The sequence below is a fragment of the Pan paniscus genome, chromosome 21 (genome assembly GCF_029289425.2).
Source record: "Pan paniscus chromosome 21, NHGRI_mPanPan1-v2.0_pri, whole genome shotgun sequence".
In the NCBI taxonomy this organism is placed as follows: Eukaryota; Metazoa; Chordata; class Mammalia; order Primates; family Hominidae; genus Pan; species Pan paniscus.
In genome coordinates, this window is record NC_073270.2 from 10,327,928 (window position 1) to 10,350,938 (window position 23,011).

At 39.8% G+C, this 23,011-nt stretch overlaps 1 protein-coding gene across 18 annotated transcripts in view; it reads left to right on the plus strand.

Moving 5' to 3' along the window:
- Window positions 1-23,011, plus strand: part of PLCB4 (phospholipase C beta 4) — a 435,586-nt gene that overhangs the window by 360,079 nt on the left and 52,496 nt on the right. For all 18 annotated transcript variants that reach the window (XM_034947281.4, XM_034947277.3, XM_055104916.2 and 15 more), the window contains 4 exons: window positions 6,390-6,478; window positions 7,832-7,982; window positions 14,809-14,858; window positions 15,007-15,072. In XM_034947281.4, the coding sequence (XP_034803172.1) occupies window positions 6,390-6,478; window positions 7,832-7,982; window positions 14,809-14,858; window positions 15,007-15,072 (356 nt within the window). The remainder of the gene's footprint in view (window positions 1-6,389; window positions 6,479-7,831; window positions 7,983-14,808; window positions 14,859-15,006; window positions 15,073-23,011) is intronic.

Sequence of the window (23,011 nt, forward strand, 5' to 3'; positions counted from 1 at the left end):
GGAGCCCCTGCTGTGGCCTCCAAGAATCTAGGGTGTTTTAAGCCACCCACATGGGTTCTGCAGAGTCAGGAGTTTGCATGCATCCATCTCTACCCTGTTAGATGTACAATGTGGCTCCCCCCTAGCAAGGCCTACTCACCTGCCAGTGGATGCCGATCAGCACTGGAAATGAATTCTTGCCACAGTGATTTATCCTGTGGAACCCTAAACTAAATGGGAAATAGGCAGCCACAGTACTCCCCAATAAAAGGAAGGAAGCCCAGTGAAATGTCATATTGGCACCAAAGAAAGATACTGGGTTTACTTGAATATGCAAAACTTTGGCCAAGAATATACCAGATTTATTTAACCACTTCCTCAAGTTATTTTTCTGGGCTGAGGCAAGGAAAAAATAAATACCATTTTTCAAGTACAGTTACACCAGTAGGTAAGTATGAGATATTTGAGGTAGAGCTTTTCATTCTCTGATTACAGATTATTTTAAATGTGGCTATTAAAAATCAATTTCCTTTTTTGATATGCAGCACTCTTCGTATCTACCTATCCATATGTCTCACATATATATGCCTCTGGCCAGTGGAGAAACTGAATTACAATGAAAAATTATCTTAAAGATGCCAAGGCAGGCCTTGGCTCCCTAATGCTGATCCCTTTGCACTTTGGCAGAGAATTTTTGTCAGAACTGTCCCAGGTATTCAAATGCCATTCTTCTGCATTGTTCTATAACTCCAGCTACAGAATGAACACCTGCCACCACATGACCCAATTAGACATCCTAGAAAGGGGTATCCAATCTTTTGGCTTCCTTGGGCCACATTGGAAGAATAAGAATTGTCTTGAGCCACAAATAAAATATACTAACACTAACGATAGCTGATGAGCTATAAAAATAAATAAATAAATAAATAAAATTTAAAAAATAAAAATAAAAAAAGTTTGTGCATAATTCTCATGTTTTAGGAAAGTTTACAAATTCGTGTTGGGCCACATTCAAAGCCATCCTGGGCCACATGTGGCCTGTGGGCCATGGGTTGGACATGCTTATCCTAGAAGTATCTAGTTTGTTATATGAAATTGCTAGGAATGAAGCATCCATTTCAAATAGCCTGCTAACTTTAGCCTTGCTCAAGGCATTTAGTCCTTTTGTAATCTCTTTTTTGTCTTATCTGATTTAATTTGAACAAACCTTACTTTACACTTTTCATATTTTTGTTGCATTTTGTTCAAGAACATTATATTGCATTATTATTGTATATTGTAATTTCTTAAAGGTAAAGGCAGCCTCTAATTGCAAATAAAACATCTCAAATAAGACGTTTCAAAAAATAAGACCAAATAAGGCAGGATGTTAGGATCTGGCATCATATGTCCCTAATAGTGTCTAGATTTGTTAATATTGGTAATTCAAGATAGATTTAAGTAATGATATTTATCCAGCTAATGGATAAATCTTCAGCAGGCTCCGATTTTGTTGTATCATTTAGGTGACATCTACATAATCCGATAGCAGATGGCTGTTGAGAGGATCTCAGATAGCTTGCCTGTGACAAACAAGACAATATGTGGATTCAGCTAGGTCAGGATTGTGTAGAATCAGCCCTAGAAGCTGAGACCAAGACATTGCTGCATAAACAGGAGGAAAACCACTGGTATTCTAGCAGGAGGTCTCCAGGGGCTGCTGGACCCTCCATAGTCTTAATGATAAAGCCTGCCTTGTACACTTAAGCACATGACTTTTTATGGAAGATGCATACCCAAGAATTTAAGTAGTGAATTTTTTCCCCCTCAATTACTGTTGGCAATCGAATGTACAGTTGTCTTGTTCTCCCTCTGCCCTGGTTTCCTAGAACTACTGTAACAAATAACCACAAACTGGGTGGTTTAAAACAGCAGAGATTTATGGAGGCTAGAAGCCTGAGACTAAGTGGTGGGCAGGGCCATGCCCCCTCTGAAGGCTCTCGGGAAGAATCCTTCCTTGCCTCTTTCTGGCTTCTGGTGGCTTCAGACAGTCCTTGGCATTCCTTGGCTTGAAGATGCACCACTCCAGTCTCTGCCTCTGTTGTCACATGGCCTTCTTCCCTGTGACTCCATGTTCTCTCCCTTCTTATAGCGACACTAGTGATTGGATTTAGGGCCCACCCTGATCTAGTATGATCTCATTTCAGTCCTCTTCTAAAACCTAAGCAAAGACCCTGTTTATAAATAACATCACGTTCTTAAGTTCTAGGTAGACAGGAGTTTTGGTGGACACTATTCAACCTACTCCACCCTCTTAATTCTGCTTTTAATTTTTATTTTTTATTCTTTATGAGACAGAGTCTTGCTCTGTCGCCCAGGCTGCAGTGCAGTGGCATGATCTCAGCTTACTGCAACCTCCACTTGCCAGGTTCAAGCAATTCTCCTACCTCAGCCTCCCGAGTAGCTGGGATTACAGGTGTGCACCACCACATGGGGCTAATTTGTGTGTGTGTGTGTGTGTGTGTGTGTGTGTGTGTGTGTGTGTGTATTTTTAGTAAAGATAGGATTTCACCATGTTGACCAGGCTGATCTTAAATTCTTGACCTCAAATGATCCACCCACCTCAGCCTCCCAAAGTACTGGGATTACAGGCATGAGCCACCGTGACCGGCCTCTGCTTTATTTTCTTAGTAGTCCTTCCATTCATCATTCTTCAATAACTATTTTAAAGCTTATTAAGAATAAATTTTGTTAGGAATGCCTATCAGGCATTTGAGTTATATAAAGTGCTATATTATTTAACTAAACCATTAACTTTCTGATAAAATGACAAAGAAATCATTTTTTGCACTAAGATATTCCTAAATTCATCTTTTTATAGAAAAGTTGAAAGCCCATCTAAGTATCTACCAGTGGGGAATAGTTTGATATAGAAAATCAATGTGACATTACCCATTTACTAAAAATAATTTTCAGAACTATGCCGATATAATATATGCATCAGTGAAAATGCAGGTTATATAACTTCTAATAAACCATGGAAAATATGTATTCATGTGCAAAAATGACACAAAAATATACAAAAATGCTTGGTTAGGATAGATGGATCATTTAATATCTTGCTTTATTGATTCTTTAATGTCTTGCTTTATTGATTCTGTAACTTATTTTAAGTAATTAAAGTATTATCTGTTATTCCTATGGAAAAGACTACCAGTTACTCCTCAAAAATGCCATATACTCTCTTCAGGCCCCCAGACTGATTATATGTTATTAAAAATTAGCGAGTATTTGTTTCCTAACCACCCAGTCCTGTGTGTTATCACTGAAATGTGCCATTGGGATTGGATACTTGGCAAAACATATCTGACGTGGGAATGTACAGAGAAGCATAGACCAAGTATATCTCCTCCAAAGAAGGCCAGAAAAGTTTAATGGATACAAGTTAAACCTCACTCTGCCTCATAATGGTGTGGACAAGTGGCAAGAAGAGGCATTTGGGAGTCAGGCACAAAGAGTTGCGCTAAAAGTCTAGGTTGGTCAAATTGTGTCTTCATGTGCTGAAGGACCTTAATCATGCCCACTTCATGGCATCCTGATGACGATGAGAAAGCCATGTGGTTCTCCTAACACAGCATCACCTCATGGTTGACCAGTGACCACAGGGCAGAAGGATGCTGAGTAGAAAGACATGAATTGGCATCAGAGGAGTCTTCTGAACATTGCATTTCCTCTCTAAGCAATGGAGGTAGACCCTGTGTCTCCTCCAGACACTACTGACTGAAGAGAGATGTCAGCACCATCAGCACCACTAAAAGTAATGTTGGGAGCCAAAGTATTGCCATGAGAATCACCGAATTGTTGTGAAGAGAGATAGCAGCAGTATGAATGCAGAGATCGAGTTGCCACCTCCTGCAAGCACCTCTAAAAGTAATGTTGGGAGCCAAAGTATTGCCATGAGAATCACTGAATTGTTGTGAAGAGAGATAGCAGCAGTATGAATGCAGAGATCGAGTTGCCACCTCCTGCAAGCTGCCACCTCCTGAGCCTACTTGAGGAACTTAGCGTCACAAGTGGGACAACCAGCCTTTATGTCCCTCAATGTGATGCATATAAAGTCACAGCACCTCCTAGAAGTATCCTTAAAGAAAGATGTCAAGAGGGATTGCTTTAGACTAAAATTGACTTAAGAGACATAATTATCAGAGACATAGTGTGAAATTTGGTACCTTGATTCAAGCAATGTAACTATAAATAGGGGAAATATTAAGATGGGCTGTGTATTATATCATAGTAAAGAATTACGCCAATTTTGTTGGATATAGCATTGGGATGGTTGGCTCCAAATTAAATTTAGAGCTGCAGAGACAAGTTATTAGGAATTAAATGTTCTGATATATGGAATTCACCTTAAAATATTTCAATAGAGAGGAAAGAGAAAAAATGAAAGGAATATAAAGGAAATGTGGCAAACAAATGTTTATAATTGTTGGGTTATCATCATAAATATATGAGGGGTTATTGTACTGTTCTCTCCACTTTTGTGTATACTTGAAATGTTTTGTAACAAAGAGTTTAAAATATATAAATAAATTCCTAGAATATTAACTTGCCAAAAATAATTGTCTGTGATTTTTTTTCCTGAGCAAGATTTAAGAACTAATTTTTCCACAGCTGTTGTTGAGAGGCAAAGAGTTCTTAGGGATCATGGGTGATAAAAACAGACCTTCTCACATGCCACTGGTGGGAGAATAAATTGATGCAATTTCGGTGGAGTGCAATTTGGCAATAACTACCATAGGACAAATACTCTTACCCATCATTCTAACTTCTAAGAATCTATTCTATAAATATATGTAGAGGTATGCTATGAAATGTTCAAAGACATTCACTACAATACTTTAATAGCAAAGAACTGGAAGGACAAGCTGTCTACCAATAGGAACTGGTTAAAGAAATTATCACCCTTAAGAGAATGGAAAGTTTAAGCAACCCTTATAATTAATGTATTAGAGCTATATTGCCAATATGAGAATGTTTCCCAAGATATTTGACATTAAAAAATGGTGCAGAAAACTATGAACCCATTTGGAGTTTTAAAAAATATCTGAAAGGATACAAGAAATGGATAATAATAGTTACCTTCTGGGTGTAGGATTGGCAGGAGAGAAAGTTTTCACTTTTCATTTTATATATTTGAATGTTTACCATGTGCAGATGTTATTTTATTTTATTTGTTTATTTATTTTTTTTTTTTTTCTGAGACAGAGTCTCACTCTGTCACCCAGCCTGGAGTACATTGGCACGATCTCTGCTCACTGCAACCTCCGCCTCCTGGGTTCAAGTGACTCTCCTGCCTCAGCTTCCCAAGTAGCTGAGATTACAGGCATGCGCCACCAAGCCCAGCTAATTTTTGTATTTTTAGTAAAGACGGGGTTTCACCATGTTGCCTAGGCTGGTCTTGAACTCGTGACCTCAGGTGATCCACCCTTTTCGTGTTCCCAAAGTACTGGGATTACCGGCATGAGCTACTGCGTCCGGCCAACCATGTGCAAATGTTATTTTCTGTTATAAAAAGGAAAAGAAAAAAAAATTGAAACCTAGAGAATTATGTGCCCCATGTACTGAGAATGTTATCTTAATAATTATCCTAAGATTGTAATTAGGAAGGCGATTCTGTTAGGGAAACCTTTATAAACTTACACAGTATTTAAAATGTATAAATTATGGATGGTTTCGAGTTAACAAGAATAATTTTGCCTTCTATAGTATGAGTAAATTGTGCATGATTATATGAAACTCTGAAAGTACTTGGAAATCTTCAAATGGCATTAATATAAAATATGAAATTCTACTATCTTTTAAGTTCAAGTTATACCTGAGAAAACACTAGAGAAAGATTTCATTTTGTCTACCATGGAACCAAAATTGGCTTTGAATATGTATTATCCTTCTGTATCGAAAAATAAGACCTACATGCCTCAGGTACTTTTTGTGTTCATCATCTCATTGAATTATCATGATTATTCTGCAGGGCAGGTGGTATCCACCCTAATTTCCAGATAAAGAAACTGAGGCTGGGGACATTAATCAACTTGCTGAAAGTCACACACAAGTGAAGAAACAGTCTAGAACCCACACACTTCACTCAGTTTGTCCTGACACTTTGCCTCCTTCATATCAGGAAAAACTTCGTATCAGGAAAAACTAAATAAAAAAATCATCTGGTCTTTGGCCCTTGATTTTAACTCCTTTCTTGTTTTCTGCAACTAGCTGTGCCTTCCTCAGTGTGTCTTATGTCCTAGGAAAAGATTGTTAACAGAAAGCACAACAGGTATCCAGGATTGTAGTTTATTAAGCAGTGTTTTAATGAATATTTTCAGTAAAACAGAGAATCAACGGCTCATTGAGTTTTTTTTTTTTTTCCCTAGATATCGTGGATGCTTTATCAGATCCAAAGAAATTTCTCTCAATTACAGAAAAGAGAGCAGACCAAATGAGAGCTATGGGCATTGAAACTGTAAGTAGAAATGATTGATTAAAGATGGCCAAGTTGTGGGAGTTTGATTATCAAACAGTGTTTACAAAAACAAGACAAAGTAATGAATTAGCAAATTTAAGGAGGGTTTTTAAAACTGAGCTCATCAATTCAACAACAGTTAACTTTCTACAAAAGTGTGGCATGTTTAATAAAATGTGACTGCCATCAGTAAAATCCACTTCATCATCAGTGGCTTAACTCACACCTGGGGACCCCTTCCCCATTAGAAAGACAATGCAAAACATTTGTTATACTTTTGGGAAAGTTTAAAATGTAGGTGGAGCATTTCTAATCAGAAAAATGCAACATCCGAAAAGTTCCAAAATTCAAAACTTTTTGAGTGCTGACATTGGATAGTCATACCTTTGCTTTTTGAAGTTTCACTGTACATAAACTTTCTTTCATGAACAAAATTACTAAAAATATTGTATAAAATTACCTTCAGGCTGTGTATAAGATGTATATAAAACATAAATGAATTTTCTGTTTAGACTTGGGTCCCATCCCCAAGATACCTCATTATGTATATGTAAATGTTCCAAAATCTGATATCCAAAACATTTCTGGTCTCAAGCATTTCAGATAAGGGATATTCAAACTGTACTGTACAGGATGTTTCTATGATACACTGAAATACCAGTTAACCCAGTTCAGTGAATTAATGATAATTGCTTTTTATTTTTAATTATTTATTTTTTAACAGATAGGATCTCGCTCTGTTGCCCAGGCTGGAGTGCAGTAGTGTGATCATAGCTGACTATAAATTTAAACTCCTGGGCTCAAGCCATCCCTCCACCTCAGCCTCCTCAGCAGTTGGGACTACAGATGCATGCCACTGTGCCTGGCTAATTTTTTTACTTTTTTTGTCAAGACAGGGTCTCACTCTGTTGCCTAGGTTGGTGTCAAACTCTTGGCCTCAAGCAATCCTCCCACCTTGACCTGCCAAAGCATTGAAATTACTGGCGTGAGCCACCATGCCCAGCCAAAATGGCATTTATTATTGATTTTTCACTGTTTGCCAGCCTTACATCCCAACCTTCTCCCATTCCAGTGCACACGTGGGTTGTTTCTTTGTTTTTAAATGTTCTCTTTACCAGACTCCTCAGTTTGGAATGGATGTAGCATCTCTCCAATAGCTAGAAAAAGAGAAAGTATTCTCTGCTTGTTAAGAAGTTGGATCTTCTTTCCTTGGCTGGATCCTTTGCCTTTAAGAGAGTAGAAGTCTAGGAAGAGTATGGTAGAAGTTTACTGGATTCAGTAAAATAAAGAATGTACAAGATATTTGACCTTGAGTGACATTCATTTGGGTCAGTGTAAATGTTTCTGTTCCAGAGTGACATAGCCGACGTGCCCAGTGACACTTCCAAAAATGACAAGAAAGGAAAGGCCAACACCGCCAAAGCAAATGTGACCCCTCAGAGTAGCTCTGAGCTCAGACCAACCACCACGGCTGCCCTGGCCTCTGGTGTGGAAGCCAAGAAAGGTGAGAGAGAGCCGTTGGGTTCCTTATCTTCTGCACCCGCCTTAATTACACAGTGTACAATATCTATAGCTTTAGGAAATATATAAATTCGAAGTTCTTTGTGGGAAAGAACCTTTTACACAGTGATGTTAACTATTCATCCCCACTCTCTTCCAGACCCTCCCATAGGTCATTACCTGGACAGGCCGTGGGCTCATGAACCAACATAGTTATTCCTATTGGACATTTCTAAATTCTCATACTGATAATTTTCCCCCATAAGTAGAAACATGATTATTTGTTTGTAAAATTATCAAATGAGCACTTGAAGGCCAATTCCATGTGGTTACCTGTAGATGAAACAAAAGATCATTAAGAGGTGGCATCACAAAGAATCACGTGTCTCATATTCAGCCAGTATGTAGGGAAACAACTGTGCTGGTTATTTTAATTGGTTTCCATATGAATTGGCCAGACATCCATTGATTGGATGGCACCCATTCCATACTGGAGGGAAAGTGGGCAGGGAGAATGCTGATAGGGAGTGGCAAGGAGTTCATTTTTCTTGTTCTGGAAAGAATTCTGGGGTCATCCTGAGAAGGTCATGGGAAATGAGTCAAAGGAGTATTTGAAGAAAATTATAGTCTTGGCAGAAGAATTCATTGAAAGTGGGCATGCTAAGGGCAAGGTAAGAATTATGATACTCATGCTTCTGTTATAACACACCTATCACATTGTGTTAATAAAGTATTAACAACCAGACAAAGAGGTTATTGCAGGTGAGACCACACCTCATCATCAGTGTGTCCCTGGAACCATGCCTAGTTAAAATCTAGTAGTCTATTTTCTCAGGAAGTAAAGGACTGTTTAATGAATGATAGGGGCAAGGAAATCCAGATTAAGTTGGAAATTGTCAAAAGGAAGGAAGAATAGAAATAAGTTGGCAGCTTGAGGCCGGGTGCAGTGGCTCATGCCTGTAATCCCAGCACTTTGAGAGGCCGAAGCGGGCAGATCATGAGGTCAGGAGATCGAGACCATCCTGGCTAACATGTTGAAACCCCGTCTCTACTAAAAATACAAAAAATTAGCCAGACATGGTGGCGGGCCCCTGTAGTCCCAGCTACTCGGGAGGCTGAGGCAGGAGAAGGGCGTGAGCCCGGGAGGCGGAGCTTGCAGTGAGCTGAGATAGCGCCACTGCAGTCCGGCCTGGGTGAAAGAGCGAGACTCTATCTCAAAAAAAAAAAAAAAAAGAAAAAGAAATAAGTTGGCAGCTTTGATATGGGCCTTAGGCAGAAAGGGGCTTTTTGATAACTCAGACTTCAAGGACAGATCCCAGAGATAGATGGTACCATTGAGAGAAGTAGAGGAGTTAGGAGGAGGAGCTGCTTTTGGTAAGGAAGATGATTTTGGTCCTGTATATCACTGAGGACAAGCTGTTGCTGATACATCTGGGCAGAAATATGCAATTACCAAATCTATATCAGGTGGAGAAGAAGAAGGAGGGACAGAGAAACAGAATAAGAATACTTAGAAGGCAGAGTGAATGGGAAAAAAGAAAAAAGAGAGATCTATGTTCTAAGAAGAATTAGTTTTGAGAAGATGCTGTAGACAAGTCCAGAGAAGTGAAGACTACAAAATTATAGTTGAACCAGGGGTGATTGGATGATGAAGGTAGAAACATGGTTAAAAAAATGTGAGACATAATTTAAGACATAAAATGGTTGTTTTGGAGGACAGTAGCATGTTGGTAGGAACTAATAAAGAAAAACAAGGAAAATGCAAAAGAGAGTACATGGTAAAACAAGGCTATAAGGAAGATCTGAATCAACAGAAAGGGTGAAATTCAGCTGGATAAGGAAGGAAGAGATATGTTCTGTCTGAGCTAAGAAGAATGATGAGTGAATAGAAGTTTCAGGATAGACAGGAAGAATTCTTGACAGACGGTGTATCAGTCAGCTTATGCTGCGTAACAGATGACCTCAAATTTTAGTAGCTTAAGACAACCACCATTTATTGAGATCATGTTTCATTGGGTTGGTTGGTCTAAGCTGGCTTGGCTAATCTCTGTGTCTTGCTTATGCACCTGTGATCAGCTGATAGGTTGACTGGAAGGTAGATGTGGGATGACCTTATGCACACATCTGTCATTTGGCAAGTTGTTTCACATTATCCTGAAGCCTGAGCAGGCTTGTTCATATGGTACTCCCCGAGTTTAAAGAGCAGCCCTTTTCCAGCCTCTGCTAGTCTCCCATTGGCCATAGCAGGTCACAAAGTGAACCAATATTCAAGGGGTAGAGAAATAGACTCTACCTCTTGATTAGAGGAGAAAGAAATAGTGGTCATTTTTGTAGTATAACACAGATAGATTTTATCTGATCTAAGAAGTTGGTTAGGTGGCTGCTTTCTGCTGAGAAACGTAGAGGTAGAACTGAAAAACAGCAGTATAGAAAAGCTTTGGAGTTGCCCCTGGCTGGAATAGAATGATCCACAAGAAATAAGGAGAAGGTCGGCCACATAGCACACAGGACCCTGGTGAGGGTCGGTGGTGTGTACTAAGTTGATGTAGCTTGATCTCATTACTTCTTCAGCAGTGCCCACAAACTCAGCAACAACTGTGGACAAAGTACAGCTTAGGGAGTTGCAAGCCTGAAATTATCATAATGTGTATGGTCTGGGACCAAAAGTTTGAAGACCATTAAGTTATGACACTGTAACAGTTGGCTATTGATGTGTAACAAGCAATCACAAAAGTCAGTAATTTAAATAAGTAAGCATCTATTATAGCTCATGAGGTTGTCTGGGTGGCTTTTCTAGTTATGGGTGGATTAGTATCAGTGACTCAGCTGATCTTAGCTATGCTTATTCAAATGTTTGGGGTTCAGCTAAAGTGTCATTGGCTGGGGCAAGTGGGCTGTCTTCCTTGTGGACTCTCATCTTTCATCAGCTTAGCCTGGGCTTGTTCACATGGTAGTTGCAGTGTTCTAAAATGGAGGTGAAAGTACAGATGCTCCTTGACTTATGACAGAGTTACATCCTCATAAGCTGAACATATCATTAAGTCAAAAATGTGTTTAATATCTAAGCTACCGAACATCATAGCTTAGCTTAGTCTAGCCTATTTTAAATGTGCTCAGAACACCTACATTAGTCTACAGTTGGGCAAAATCATCTAACACAAAGCCTATTTTATAATAAAGTGTTAAATATTTTGTGTAACTTATTAAATGCAGTACAGTGTAGAGTATACAGCTGACTGGGAGCTGAGGCTTGCTGCAGCCCCAGCGCATATCCCTAGCTTAGGAAAAGATCAAAATTCACAATTCAACATATGCTGTCTACTGAATGCATATCACTTTTGCATCATCACAAAGTTGAACCACTGTAAGCTGAACCATCTGTATATCAGGTTCCTTGATGAGTCCTAGACTTAGAACTGGCATGGCATCCTTTCCACTACATTCCATCATCCCAAGCAAGTCACATGGCCCAGCTCAGATTCAAGAGTTGGGGAAACAGATTCCACAGATTGATGGGAGAAATTCCAAAGTCACATGTAAGTAGGTGTGGAAACAGGGAAGAGTGGAATTTTTTGGCCATTTTTGCACTCAGTCTGCCACCCTGATCATAATATATAGGTTAATGTTCCAGTGGGGTAGATACTAGAGGGGAGAGACTTTTCTAGGAAAGGAAAAGGTTAAAGGGAACCAGGAACAAGATGAAAGTAAAAAGCTTGCTTGGTAGGTGTGAGGGAGTGAGTGAAGTTGGCAGGATGGAGATTGCAGTCAGAAGAGGTTACTCTAAGCTACTTGTCTTGGAGGAAGGGCAGTTTCAAGCAGTGTTAACATCCCGTTTACAACTGTCAGTGGGAGGTGAGGTAAAGTGGAGATGAAGATTTCTAGAATGGAAGGCATCATGAAAACAGAAAGAAAAGTCACTCAGCATATTCTTCTCATGCGTATTGAATCACTGTGTTGGACGTCTGGGAATGCCTGCATAGGAAAACCACAATTCAGATGTTTATGAAGTTCATGGGGCAGGGCAGTGTGTGACCTAAAAGGACACATGTGGAGGTAGTTAGGCTCAGCAGAGGCTGCTGTAAGTGAGAGGTCTGTTCTTTTGTATGATAGTTTTTAGGAGAATGGCATGGAAGTACAAGAGAGAAGTCTGCAGGTGTTCTTCTCACGCCTCTCCATGGATTGGGGTGGGGTGGGGAATAAACTCTACTCCAGGAGCCTTTGGGGGAAGTGATGTCATTTGAGAAAGCAAGCCTCCATTTCTTTCCAGAAAACTGTCTTAATTTGAGTCACCCCAAAGACCCTGAGAGAAGGCTTCCAGTGCAAGTAGTTTATTCTGGGAGGCAGTGGACATGGATAGAGACGTGAAGAAGTGACACCAGGGAGGGAAGGCAGCCAGTAATTAGAATGTTTTAAAGCCAGTTGCCAGTAGGCACCTGGAACTTAACGCCTGGAGAAACTCTGGGGGCTGGTATTGGACATACTTCTCAGAGGTCTCCTCTTAGAGGGATGAGGGAGCTGGGGAATGTATACCCTGACTCCTGTCAGCCTTTTCTTGAGGGTTCCCGTGGAAGGGATAAATTCTCGGCATTCAGACGATGGCAATTGGAAGTGAACTAGAAGAGCTGATGTAGAGAGGGCATAGTGTGTGGCTCGAGCAGACGGCATTTGCTGCAGACCTCTATGAAGGTGGGGAGGTGTGAAATTCCAAACTGTTTTTCTTAGACATTCAGCCAAACAGCGACAACTGCACCAACACGACTTTATTTTTTTTTTCTGATTTTAAGAACAAAGGATTAAGAAAACCCAGCTCCTAATTTCCAGATTAGCGATTAAGAGAAAACAAGTTATTGTTAAGGAACTATGCTGATATGAACAAAAACTTTATGTAGTGAAACTTCAATTAGCTAAAACCCAAAATGTGCTGCCTAACCTACTTTCATACCAGGGAGGCCTGTAGACCTGCACAGTCCTATATAGTAGCCACTAACCACATGGGGCTACCACTAACCACATGGGGCTATTTGAATTTATTTAACAATGAACTTAAAAGTTAAACCTTGAGTTCCTCATTCACACTAGCCACATTTCAGGTGCTCAAGAGCCACAGGTGGCTAGAGGCCATCAGTTGGACAGACCCACGTGTGGAACATTCCCATTATTGTGCAAAGCTCTATGAGGAAGGCTGTTCTTGGCATGCAGATGGAACTGTCCTCTTCTGTAGAGTGTGGTTTCTTTTTCTAACTAAATCACTTATGGGAACCAACATTTTTACAAATTGTGTCTTTCCCCCAAAACACAAAACCAGGTAGTTGAGGGAAGTTTATGTTTTTGTAGGTTCCTTTTAATCAAGACTTAGTTGAACCAAGATCAAAAAGAAAATAAAAATTGAGAGAGAGAAAGTAAGTTTCATCAGACTGGGTCAAACTCTTAGAATTTGCTAGATCTCTGGAGGACCTTGCATACTCCCCAAATCCTGTATGTTCATTTTACAGATGAGAGAGCTGAGGCCTAAAGACAGGGAGCTCTTTGTGTGCCAGGAGTCACTCCCTTGCCTTACCCTGCCTCAGTCACTAGAGAGACAGCTTGTGAAAGCCAACTTAGGAGATCAGTAGAGAGCCCCATGGACCCTTTATACCCCGATCATAAAATGTTACAGATCACAAGGCTGATTTCCCTCAGCCAAAACTTTCCTTCTGCGGCCTGACCACCCTATCATTGAATGTGCACATCTTAAGATGAATGAAAGGGAAAAACAAGAGCCTGGGACTTGATGCCTATCTTTCTTGAATATATCATACCTAGCCTTTGGGATTCTAATGGAAATCAATTATAGCACAGAGTACACATTCATTTTGTTTGCCTAAGATGAAAATCTGCAGTCAAACAGAAACTGTTTGAGGATCTGGCTACAACTGTTGTTGCCATGACAACACCTGGCCTAGCATCACTCAGATAGCAGGATGACTTAGTGTATTACCCTAGCTCCTCCTGGTATGCTCCTGTTATACACTGGTTTGATTTTATTATTTCCTGTATGTTTAAGGCATTGCTGTGCTCAATAGCACATTGCTTAAATGCTAAGATTGAATTTGGTAAAAGGGAGAAGCCAGAAAAAAATGTTTTATTCTTTCACGATGACTGAATTGAGAATAGAGTTGGGAATTAGTTGACTGGCATGATATGCCTTGAAATACAAAGGTAAGAATAAGGATAATAGATACTTTTGTGCCTGATCAGCTCCCCTTTATGGGTTCACTATCCCATCTCACAGCTCCTATGAATTTTGGCTGATTGGGCATTTCAGCTGCTCTTCTCCATAGAATTGCCCTGGGACCATGAGAGTTCCCTTGCCTGAAAGGTTTTGTGAAACCTCTGTAGCACTCAGCTGATTGATCCAGGGTTACAAATGCCCAGCCTCTTTTTGCCAAGGTGGAACGACTCTTGGGTGCCATTTGTACTGAAGAGCTCCCTGCAGGATCAGACTGAGGCTGGATTTCTACTGGAAACACACCCTACCTTGTTCCTCTGCCCTGCTCCACTTCTTTCATTCCCTTAGGGGTTTCTCCTGAGAGTCTGCCCTCAATCAATCACTTGCACATGAATCCCCTTCTCAGGCTCTGCTTGTAGGAAACCTGACCTAAGTTAAGACATTCAACATTTCAATTGTCCAGTTAATTGCTTTGTAATAGGAACTTAAGATGTTTATATTCATCATATGTAAAGCTGCTTCAAAGTCTTTCGATGAGATTTCGATATGTCAATTCTATATTACCAGTTATTCTCTCTGATTTTTAGTATACATAGTGACTTAATTTTTTTTGTTTGTTTAGGTATTGAACTTATCCCTCAAGTAAGGATAGAAGACTTGAAGCAGATGAAGGTAAAATTGGTTGACTATTTTGCAAGCACTCTTGTATTACACATATTGGTGACACCAATATATTTTTGTTTCTCACCAAGTGTAATCATTGTGATTACAAAAAGAAAAAAACAAAAAACCTATTTTTGATTCTATTTTTCTCCCAAAGGCTTACTTGAAGCATTTAAAGAAACAGCAGAAGGAGCTAAATTCTTTAAAGAAGAAACATGCAAAGGTACAGTGTTCTAAAGCTACTATTTTGTGTTATGTATGGATGAATCATTTGTAGCCAAAAACACTACTTTGAAGCCGATACCAGACCACTTAACAGCAATAACTCATTCTAACTGGTTAACAATGAAATTAAAAAATAGAATCGGTTTGGGAGTGCTTGTCACTTGTTTGTAGTCTGCATTTCTAACAATTCTTTCAAATGCATAACAAAGCTTCATCCATTTAAAAATTGTTTCACTAGGCCGGGCACAGTGGCTCACGCCTGTAATCCCAGCACTTCGGGAGGCCAAGGTGGGTAGAATAGGATGTCAGGAGTTTGAGACCAGCCTGACCAACATGGTAAAACCTGTCTCTACTAAAAATACAAAAATTAGCTGGGTGTGGTGACATACCCCTGTAATCCCAGCTACTCAGGAGGCTGAGGCAGGAGAATCGCTTTAACCTGGGAGGCAGAGGTTGCAGTGAGCTGAGATCATGCCATTGCATTCCAGTGTAGGTGATAGAGTAAGACTCCATCTCAAAAAAAAAAAATTATTTCACTAATAACATGACTATATAAAATATTAAAGACCAGCTCACAATTCTAGCCACTAGTTATCTAAATTGCCAGGTCACTGTCACATAGTTTGCCATACACACTGGTGCATGGAGGGAGATGCTAGCAATCTGTCAACCTCCCACTCACAGCACCAAGAGAGAGAACACTTGTCACTTTTTCTCCCTTATGTAAATCTTGCCCAGTAGCCTACTTCTGAAATAGATTTATTTTTGCTTTTTACCCATAAGAAGTGATATTTTGACAGTGTTTGTGAAAAATTACAAGAGCTAGTTGCAAATTGTAAGAGAACAGCAGGAGGTGGCCCCAGGAATTCTCCTGTGGGTTGAAAAACTTCGTGGCCCTCAAACATCGTCACTTCCAGACTCCCTCACAGGTAAAGAAGAAAAAGGTAGTACCTCTTTCCTTCCTAAGAACATATAATAACCAGCTGCTGCTGGTAGGATAATGTCTGTCCTCTTTTATTAAGGGCAATGAGAGCAAGAGAAACTTAATTTATAATTTATTAATTTGAAAGAACTTCTGAGTTCTTTTAAACTAATCTTGCATTCCTGTTTCTTTATTCTCTGACCCAAGCCTCAAACCAAGGCATGTCCTTCAGAACTTGGCTTGAGTGATGTACCTTTTAATCATTCCACGTATTGAGATGCCGAGAACATTGTCTGGAACCCTGTCCCCTGTCATTTCTTTAAGAGTTTGTGCTAACACTGATTTTTTGAGAAGTCATTTCTTTAAGAGTTTATCCTAACACTGATTTTTTTTAGAAGTTAGGCCTAATCTTATCCTAGTAATGTTTCCTGTATTACAGAACTGTTGGGCTCAATGGATTTGCTGATACAGTCACTTCACTTCAAAGACTGTTTCTAAGTTTCATCAATAATTCCATTCAGTGAAATTCCTTACATTGCTCAGTGGGGTTATTGGAGACAGAACAATTTAAAGTAGGGGCTTCAATGTTGTTGGTTATTGACAACAGGCTGAACTATGGAAAGCCAACAGAAAAAGAGTAAGAATGAGAAATAAGAGAGAAAGCACCTTAAATGACTTTAATTATTTGGAATAGAGTGGATGCCCGTATGCTGCAGCACTATCTAACAGATTTTTCTTGCATTTAAATTGGATCTCTTTTATTGAGCAGACACCTCAGTGGCCTTTGGGCTAGTTGGAAACATAAAGATTTTGGCTTCATTTAATATTTTCTTGAGGCATGGCCAGAAAATATGCTGTGGCGGGTGGTAATAATAGCAGCAATAATAGCAGCTAGAATTCCTGCATGCTCAGTAATTCTCAGATGCTGTGCTCAGCACCTTATATGCGTTGTCTCATTTAAGACTCTACCCTGTAAGGTAAATTCTATGAGAGTCTCTATTTATATGTGAGGGAATTAGGAATTAGTGAAGTTATCTGATGTCCCAGAGTTAGGAAGCAGCATAGCTGATATTTGAACCAAAATCAAGAGTCCAGAATCTATAGTCTTGCACCATACTCCTGTGTAGGATATGGGATGCTCACGAAGTGGACAAGTTCCCTCATTGGGTCAAATGCAGTGACAGCACATGGGACATTAGGGAAAATCACTATCAACTTTGGGCAGTGTTGATATACTGCTGATTATCAGGACTGTGACTAAGGAAGGATGCCCCTCAATTTTTAGAACTTAACCTACATCAGAGTTGTCCATTAACTCCCTGGAGCCATCATGCCTGGCCCAAGCTAACTTCTAAGATGAAGAATATAATGAATATTTACTTGCCTAATATACACCGATGCCAGCTCTGTTAACATGTTGTCTTTAGGCGAGACATGGTGGCTCATGCATGTAATCCCAGCACTTTGGGAGGCCAAGGCAAGCAGATCTCACCTGAAGTCAGGAGTTTAAGACCAGCCTGGCCAACATGGCAAAACCCTGTCTCTAGTAAAAATACAAAAGTTAGCCAGGCATGGTGGCAGGTGCCTGTAATCCCAGCTACTTGGGAGGCTGAGGCAGGAGAATCACTTGAACCCAGGAGGCAGAGGTTGCAGTGAGCTGAGATTGTGCCACTGCACTCCAGCCTGGGTGACAAGAGCAAGACTCTGTCTCAAAAACAAAACAGAACAAACAACAACAACAAAAACATGTTGTCTTTAAAACCAAAAAATGAAAAACTGTTTAAGGAGAGGGGAACAATGTGGTGAATCTATTACCATTGGACATACTTCATGCCTGATCTCCATATGACGTGTTTATCCTAACACTGATTTTTCTGTCAGTCAACACTTTTAAAGTGGCAATACTAGCTTGTACATATTGATACTTGCTTAAGCACATATTCTTAGGTATTCTGATAACAGTTATATAAAGGAGTACTATAATTATATGAGTTTTGTATCTGTTAGCTTTTGCAGGGTAACAAACCACCCTAAAATATAGTGACTTAAAACAATGACCATTTATTTGGCTCACAATTTTGTGCATCATTAGTTGGAGCTGGGTTTAGCTGGAGGGTTCTTCTGGTCTCAGCTGTATTCACTCATGAATCTGCTGTTACTACCAGTTTGGTTGGCAGATGGGGGACTGGCTGATTTAGGTAAGCCTCTGTTAAACCAACTTCCTCTCTGCTTTATGTGGTCTCCTGTCTTCCAGCAGGCTAGTCCAGGCTTGTTCACATGGCTGGGGTCCTGAGAGACCAAGCAGATCAAGCATAGTTTCTTGTGGCCCCAGCTCAGAACTGACACACCATCACTTCCACCTCATTTTTTGGCCAAAGTAGGTCCTAAGTCTGGCCTTATGAGGTCTCTACCTTTTGACAGGTGACAAAGTTACATCAGAAGTGGGAGTGGATGCAGAAAGGGAAATAACTGTGGCCATTTTTATAGCCTACCGGCCATTCAACAGATTAGCTTATTAATACTTAAAAAAACACAACTTCATTAAATCACCTAGTTTTTAAGTGGTGGAGCCAGGATTTGAACCAAATTCAGCCTGGCTTGAGAACTCAGACTTGTAACCACTATACTCAGCTGCCTCTGATGTTTCCCACACTAATTTTTCTTCTCTTCACACATCTTTTTCTTTATGGTCTCAGTAACAGGTTTTTAAGAGCAATCATGAACCTATCAGGGCACAAATATCTTGGGTTCCTTCAGGACTGGTTTTTCAACATAAGGTAATTGGGCCAAGAGCTGGAGGCTTTACAAAAATATGTATTCTTATGCCTATCTGACACTTAGCTATCGTCTCTAAGAAAAGAGTATAGGAAATACAGAAATACATTTTAAATAAACTCCTCTCCTCTGCATGCTAAATTTTGAGGACTGTTTTTTTAGGAACATTGTGTAGCACTTTTTACTATCTCTTGACCCCTTGGTAGAAACCCCACTAATCGCCTGCAAAGACACTTATCAAGCCTCCTTAAAGAAACAGAGGTTTTATCCTCTTGCCACATAATAGTGAGAATTAATTCCCACATCCTTTCTGTGAAAGGACATCGACAGCTCTTTTATAATAGTTTTCAGCCACCCAACATGGAGCTAAGGCTTACCACCCCAAAGCCTTATGTCATAAAATGACCTCCTGATGAAGAAATATGGCCTGGGCTGCACTCTCCCTACTAGTGTGCCCCTGGCCCAAACAGCCCTTGGTAGCTAAGAACAGGGAGTATTATTTAGTCTATATCCAGCAACTGTAGGGAGATCTCAGCTCCTACATATCAGCCTAGATCAAGCTTGTCCAACCTGCATGCAGCTCCCAGGCCACATGCAGCTTAGGATGGCTTTGAATGCAGCCCAACACAAATTTGTAAACTTTCTTAAAACATGAGATTTATGCACAGACTTTTTTTTCTCTCTCTCTCATTGGCTATCATTAGTGTCAGTGTTTTATGTGTGGCCCGAGACAATTCTTTTTCCAATGTGGCCCAAGGAAGCCAAAAGATTGGCCACTGCTGGCCTAGATAAATAATTCTACTTTTTAGACTTAAAGAGAAGCAGAGAATCTATGAACTATATCTCAGCAGTTTAAGAAATAAATGTATGGTCCCAAAGAGAGCTTATTTCCAAACTTGCAGGTTAGCTACCAGATAGAAAAGGAACAGTGGGGTGAGTGTGAGGTTCTGCCATTTGCAAATAGGTGTGCAATTTGCTGTTAGGATATTGAGAAGAAAAGATGGGGGTGACGACCATTTGCACCCCAGATGGATATAAAAATGCTCATTAAAATGCCTATTTTTGGAAAATGGCAATGGTCAACTGCCTTTGACCCCCTGAATGTACTGGCAATCAAACTTCTACTTGTCTCATACTTTCTAGAACCACTTCAATTCGAAATGGAAACTAGGGTAATGGTTTTTCAAGTGTCTATTATATGAGACACAGAAAAAGGAGAATTAATTAACAATAATCCTCCCCCAGCACATGACTCATTGGGATCCAGAGCTGCAGTTACTTTCATTAAGAGACAGGCATGCTTTTCAATTGTCCAATGAGGTCAATTCCTCACAGCCAAAAATGTAAAACCCAAAGTTGGATACATATCTCCAGTAACATGTTAGAAGGGGAATTACAATTCAAATGCCTATGGGGACCAAGCAGGAAGTAGCTGAGGGAAGTTGGACAGGTGTTGACTCCACAAAAGCTGGGAGCACTCATCTCTATCCACAGGCCAAGTCAGTCTGAGCTACCACCATTGGTGCCTGGAGAGTAGATGGGTCAGTCGTGTCCTCTTAAAGGAGAGTCAAAAAATCAGAAAGCTTATCTGAATTTCCTGATCTTTTACTATCGGCGTCTAATTCAACCTCTTTTTGAAACTGCGTAGGAAAAAACAAAACAAAATCCAAAACTAAAAATTACATCTGCAGGCAGGATACATTTCTTAGGCCACCAGTTTGCAGTATCAACATTAAATGAGTCAAATGAAATGCCTGAGAAGCCTCCTAAACTCTGGCATTTTTAGTAAAGCTACTGATGGAAAATTTTCTCTTTGCTATGCAAGCAATTTAGCCGACAGCACCAAGACTTGTTAAACTCATCAATTTTAATTCATGGTCAGACCTTAGTACCAGACCTATAACTTAGTTTTGCAGTGGAAAGGGGCAGAGACACAGCAGTTGCCCTCAGAGTCCACCTATTGGTAATCTCAGAGTTACATGCTGAGCAAACATGATTTACTCCAATTTTTCAGCACCCTCTGTGGTGCGATCATTCACGCCCATATCAGTCACAAGAATGAATTGCAGCAGCAGTTTTCCCCAAAAGAAGCTGAATTTACTCTTAACTTGGATAACAAACATACATAAATTCTTCTGAATGCTATACATGTTTTTCCCCAAAATGTCCCAGTTAAGATTTACTTTAAGTCAACACATTTAATTTTGGTACTCTTGGCTTGAATGAATGAGAAATGTATGTCTCTTCAATAGTGTTTCATGATTTAACTAAGGACCAAAAGAATAAAATCAATAATGGACATTTTTTTAAGCTAAGATGGACTTAGAGATCATTTCATGCCTCCTTCATTTTATAGCACAATGAGCTGAGACTTGACCAGAGTCACATGGAAATCAGTAATTCGGATCCCCATTTCTTTCTGAAAGGACAGGTGGTGTCTGGGAATCAAGTTATCCCAAAACACTTCAGCAATCACTGCCTACTGCACAGGGATGGAGTTTTGAGTAAAAAGAGAAACAGAGACAATTTTTTAGGACCAGCTTTCCTGTTACTGACATTAATTGTAATCACTTTAATTCAATATGCTTTCAGTTTTTCAAATTATTTTTGCATACGTTTAGTAACCTTGCATCTCATAAGCAACTCATGAATTCGGTTAGGCAAAGGTACCTAACTCAGTTTTCTTTTCTTTTCTTTTTTTTTTTTTTTTTGAGATGGAGTCTTGCTCTGTCATGCAGTGGCATGATCTCGACTCACTGCAACCTATGCCTCCCGGGTTCAAGCAATTCTCGTCCCTCAGCCTCCAGAGTAGCTGGGATTACAGGAGTGCACCACCACGCCTGGCTAATTTTTGTATTTTTAGTAGAGTTGGGTTTTCGCCATGTTAGCCAGGCTAGTCTCGAACTCCTGACCTCAGGTGATTTATGCGCCTCAGCCTCCCAAAGTGCTGGGATTACAGGCATGGGCTACTGTGCCCAGCCCTAACTCAGTTTTCTAATAAAGACATTGAGGCCTGGGAAGATTTATATATGTTACACAAGGGCAGTTGTTTAATTATTGGCTGAGCTGGGACCAGAATCTAAGTCCTCTTGCTATTTTCCTATGGTGACTTTTTATTCATGCAATAAATACTTCTTGAGCATATACTTTGTACCAGGCTTTGTGCCATGTACTGGTAAAGAGAAAAGACCTGCCCTGCTCTTGTAGAGCATATTACATAGAGTTGAATCCATCATAAACAACTTTGTGGTACAAAGAGCCCTATTCCTCATATCTAATTGGATTAATAAGGTTCACCAAAATATTTTCTTAGGAAAATAATCTGTGTCAATTTACATCCAAGCCTCAAAGTCTCTACTTGTCCTGTTCTGCACTAAAATATTTAAAGAAATAGTCTTCACCCTCCTTTCAATGATATTTGCAAGATAATATAGGACTGTGGCACTTCTGATATATTTTGAGACCTGCAGAAAGCCCCTTATTTATTTAATTTTTTGCCCAGGAAAAATTAACACATGGGTTAGCCAACCATAATGATTTCTAAATCTTAGAAAGAAGACTAGGAGGAGGGCATTTTAGTAGGTACCAAAGTATTACAAGAGTAGTTAAATATATTCAGGGATACATCAACATGTTCCTCTATTCCTGGGGCAGTAGATCAAGCATGGAGGAAACATTTATTGATTTAATTAGTCTGATTGATATCCCTATCTCAAGTCACTCTCTGTATGTTATCATGGGTATTGAATAGTATAGATAGGTTTGTATGTCACTGTGTTTTGAATAAGCTGTAACACACATTTGATACATTAGATTTACTTTTAATCCTAACAACCCTATGAAGTAAATGTCACTATCCCAATTATAAAGATGAGCATACTCTGGAAAGGTAAGTGACTCACCCCAGCACTGAAAAACCCATGTCCTTAACCCAGTGCCACATTGCAGAAGCTCTGGAGGAAATGTGTTTATAGCACAAAGGTGCACACACATTGGTAATATGGCTAGATTTATGGGGCATTCCAATTACAAATTAAGCCCAGATCCACAGCAAGCCCACCTAGCCTTTGTTCCCACTGTAAGTTCCTATGTTGGGAATCTCCCTATCCAGCATCACCCTTCTCCACTCCTTCTCCTAAAGACAAGAATGCTGAGGCCTTGTGCATGAATGCGTTTCTAAAGAATTTATATATAAATGAATTGTAGATCAAGTCCTGTGTTAAGTCTCTTAGCTGGGAAA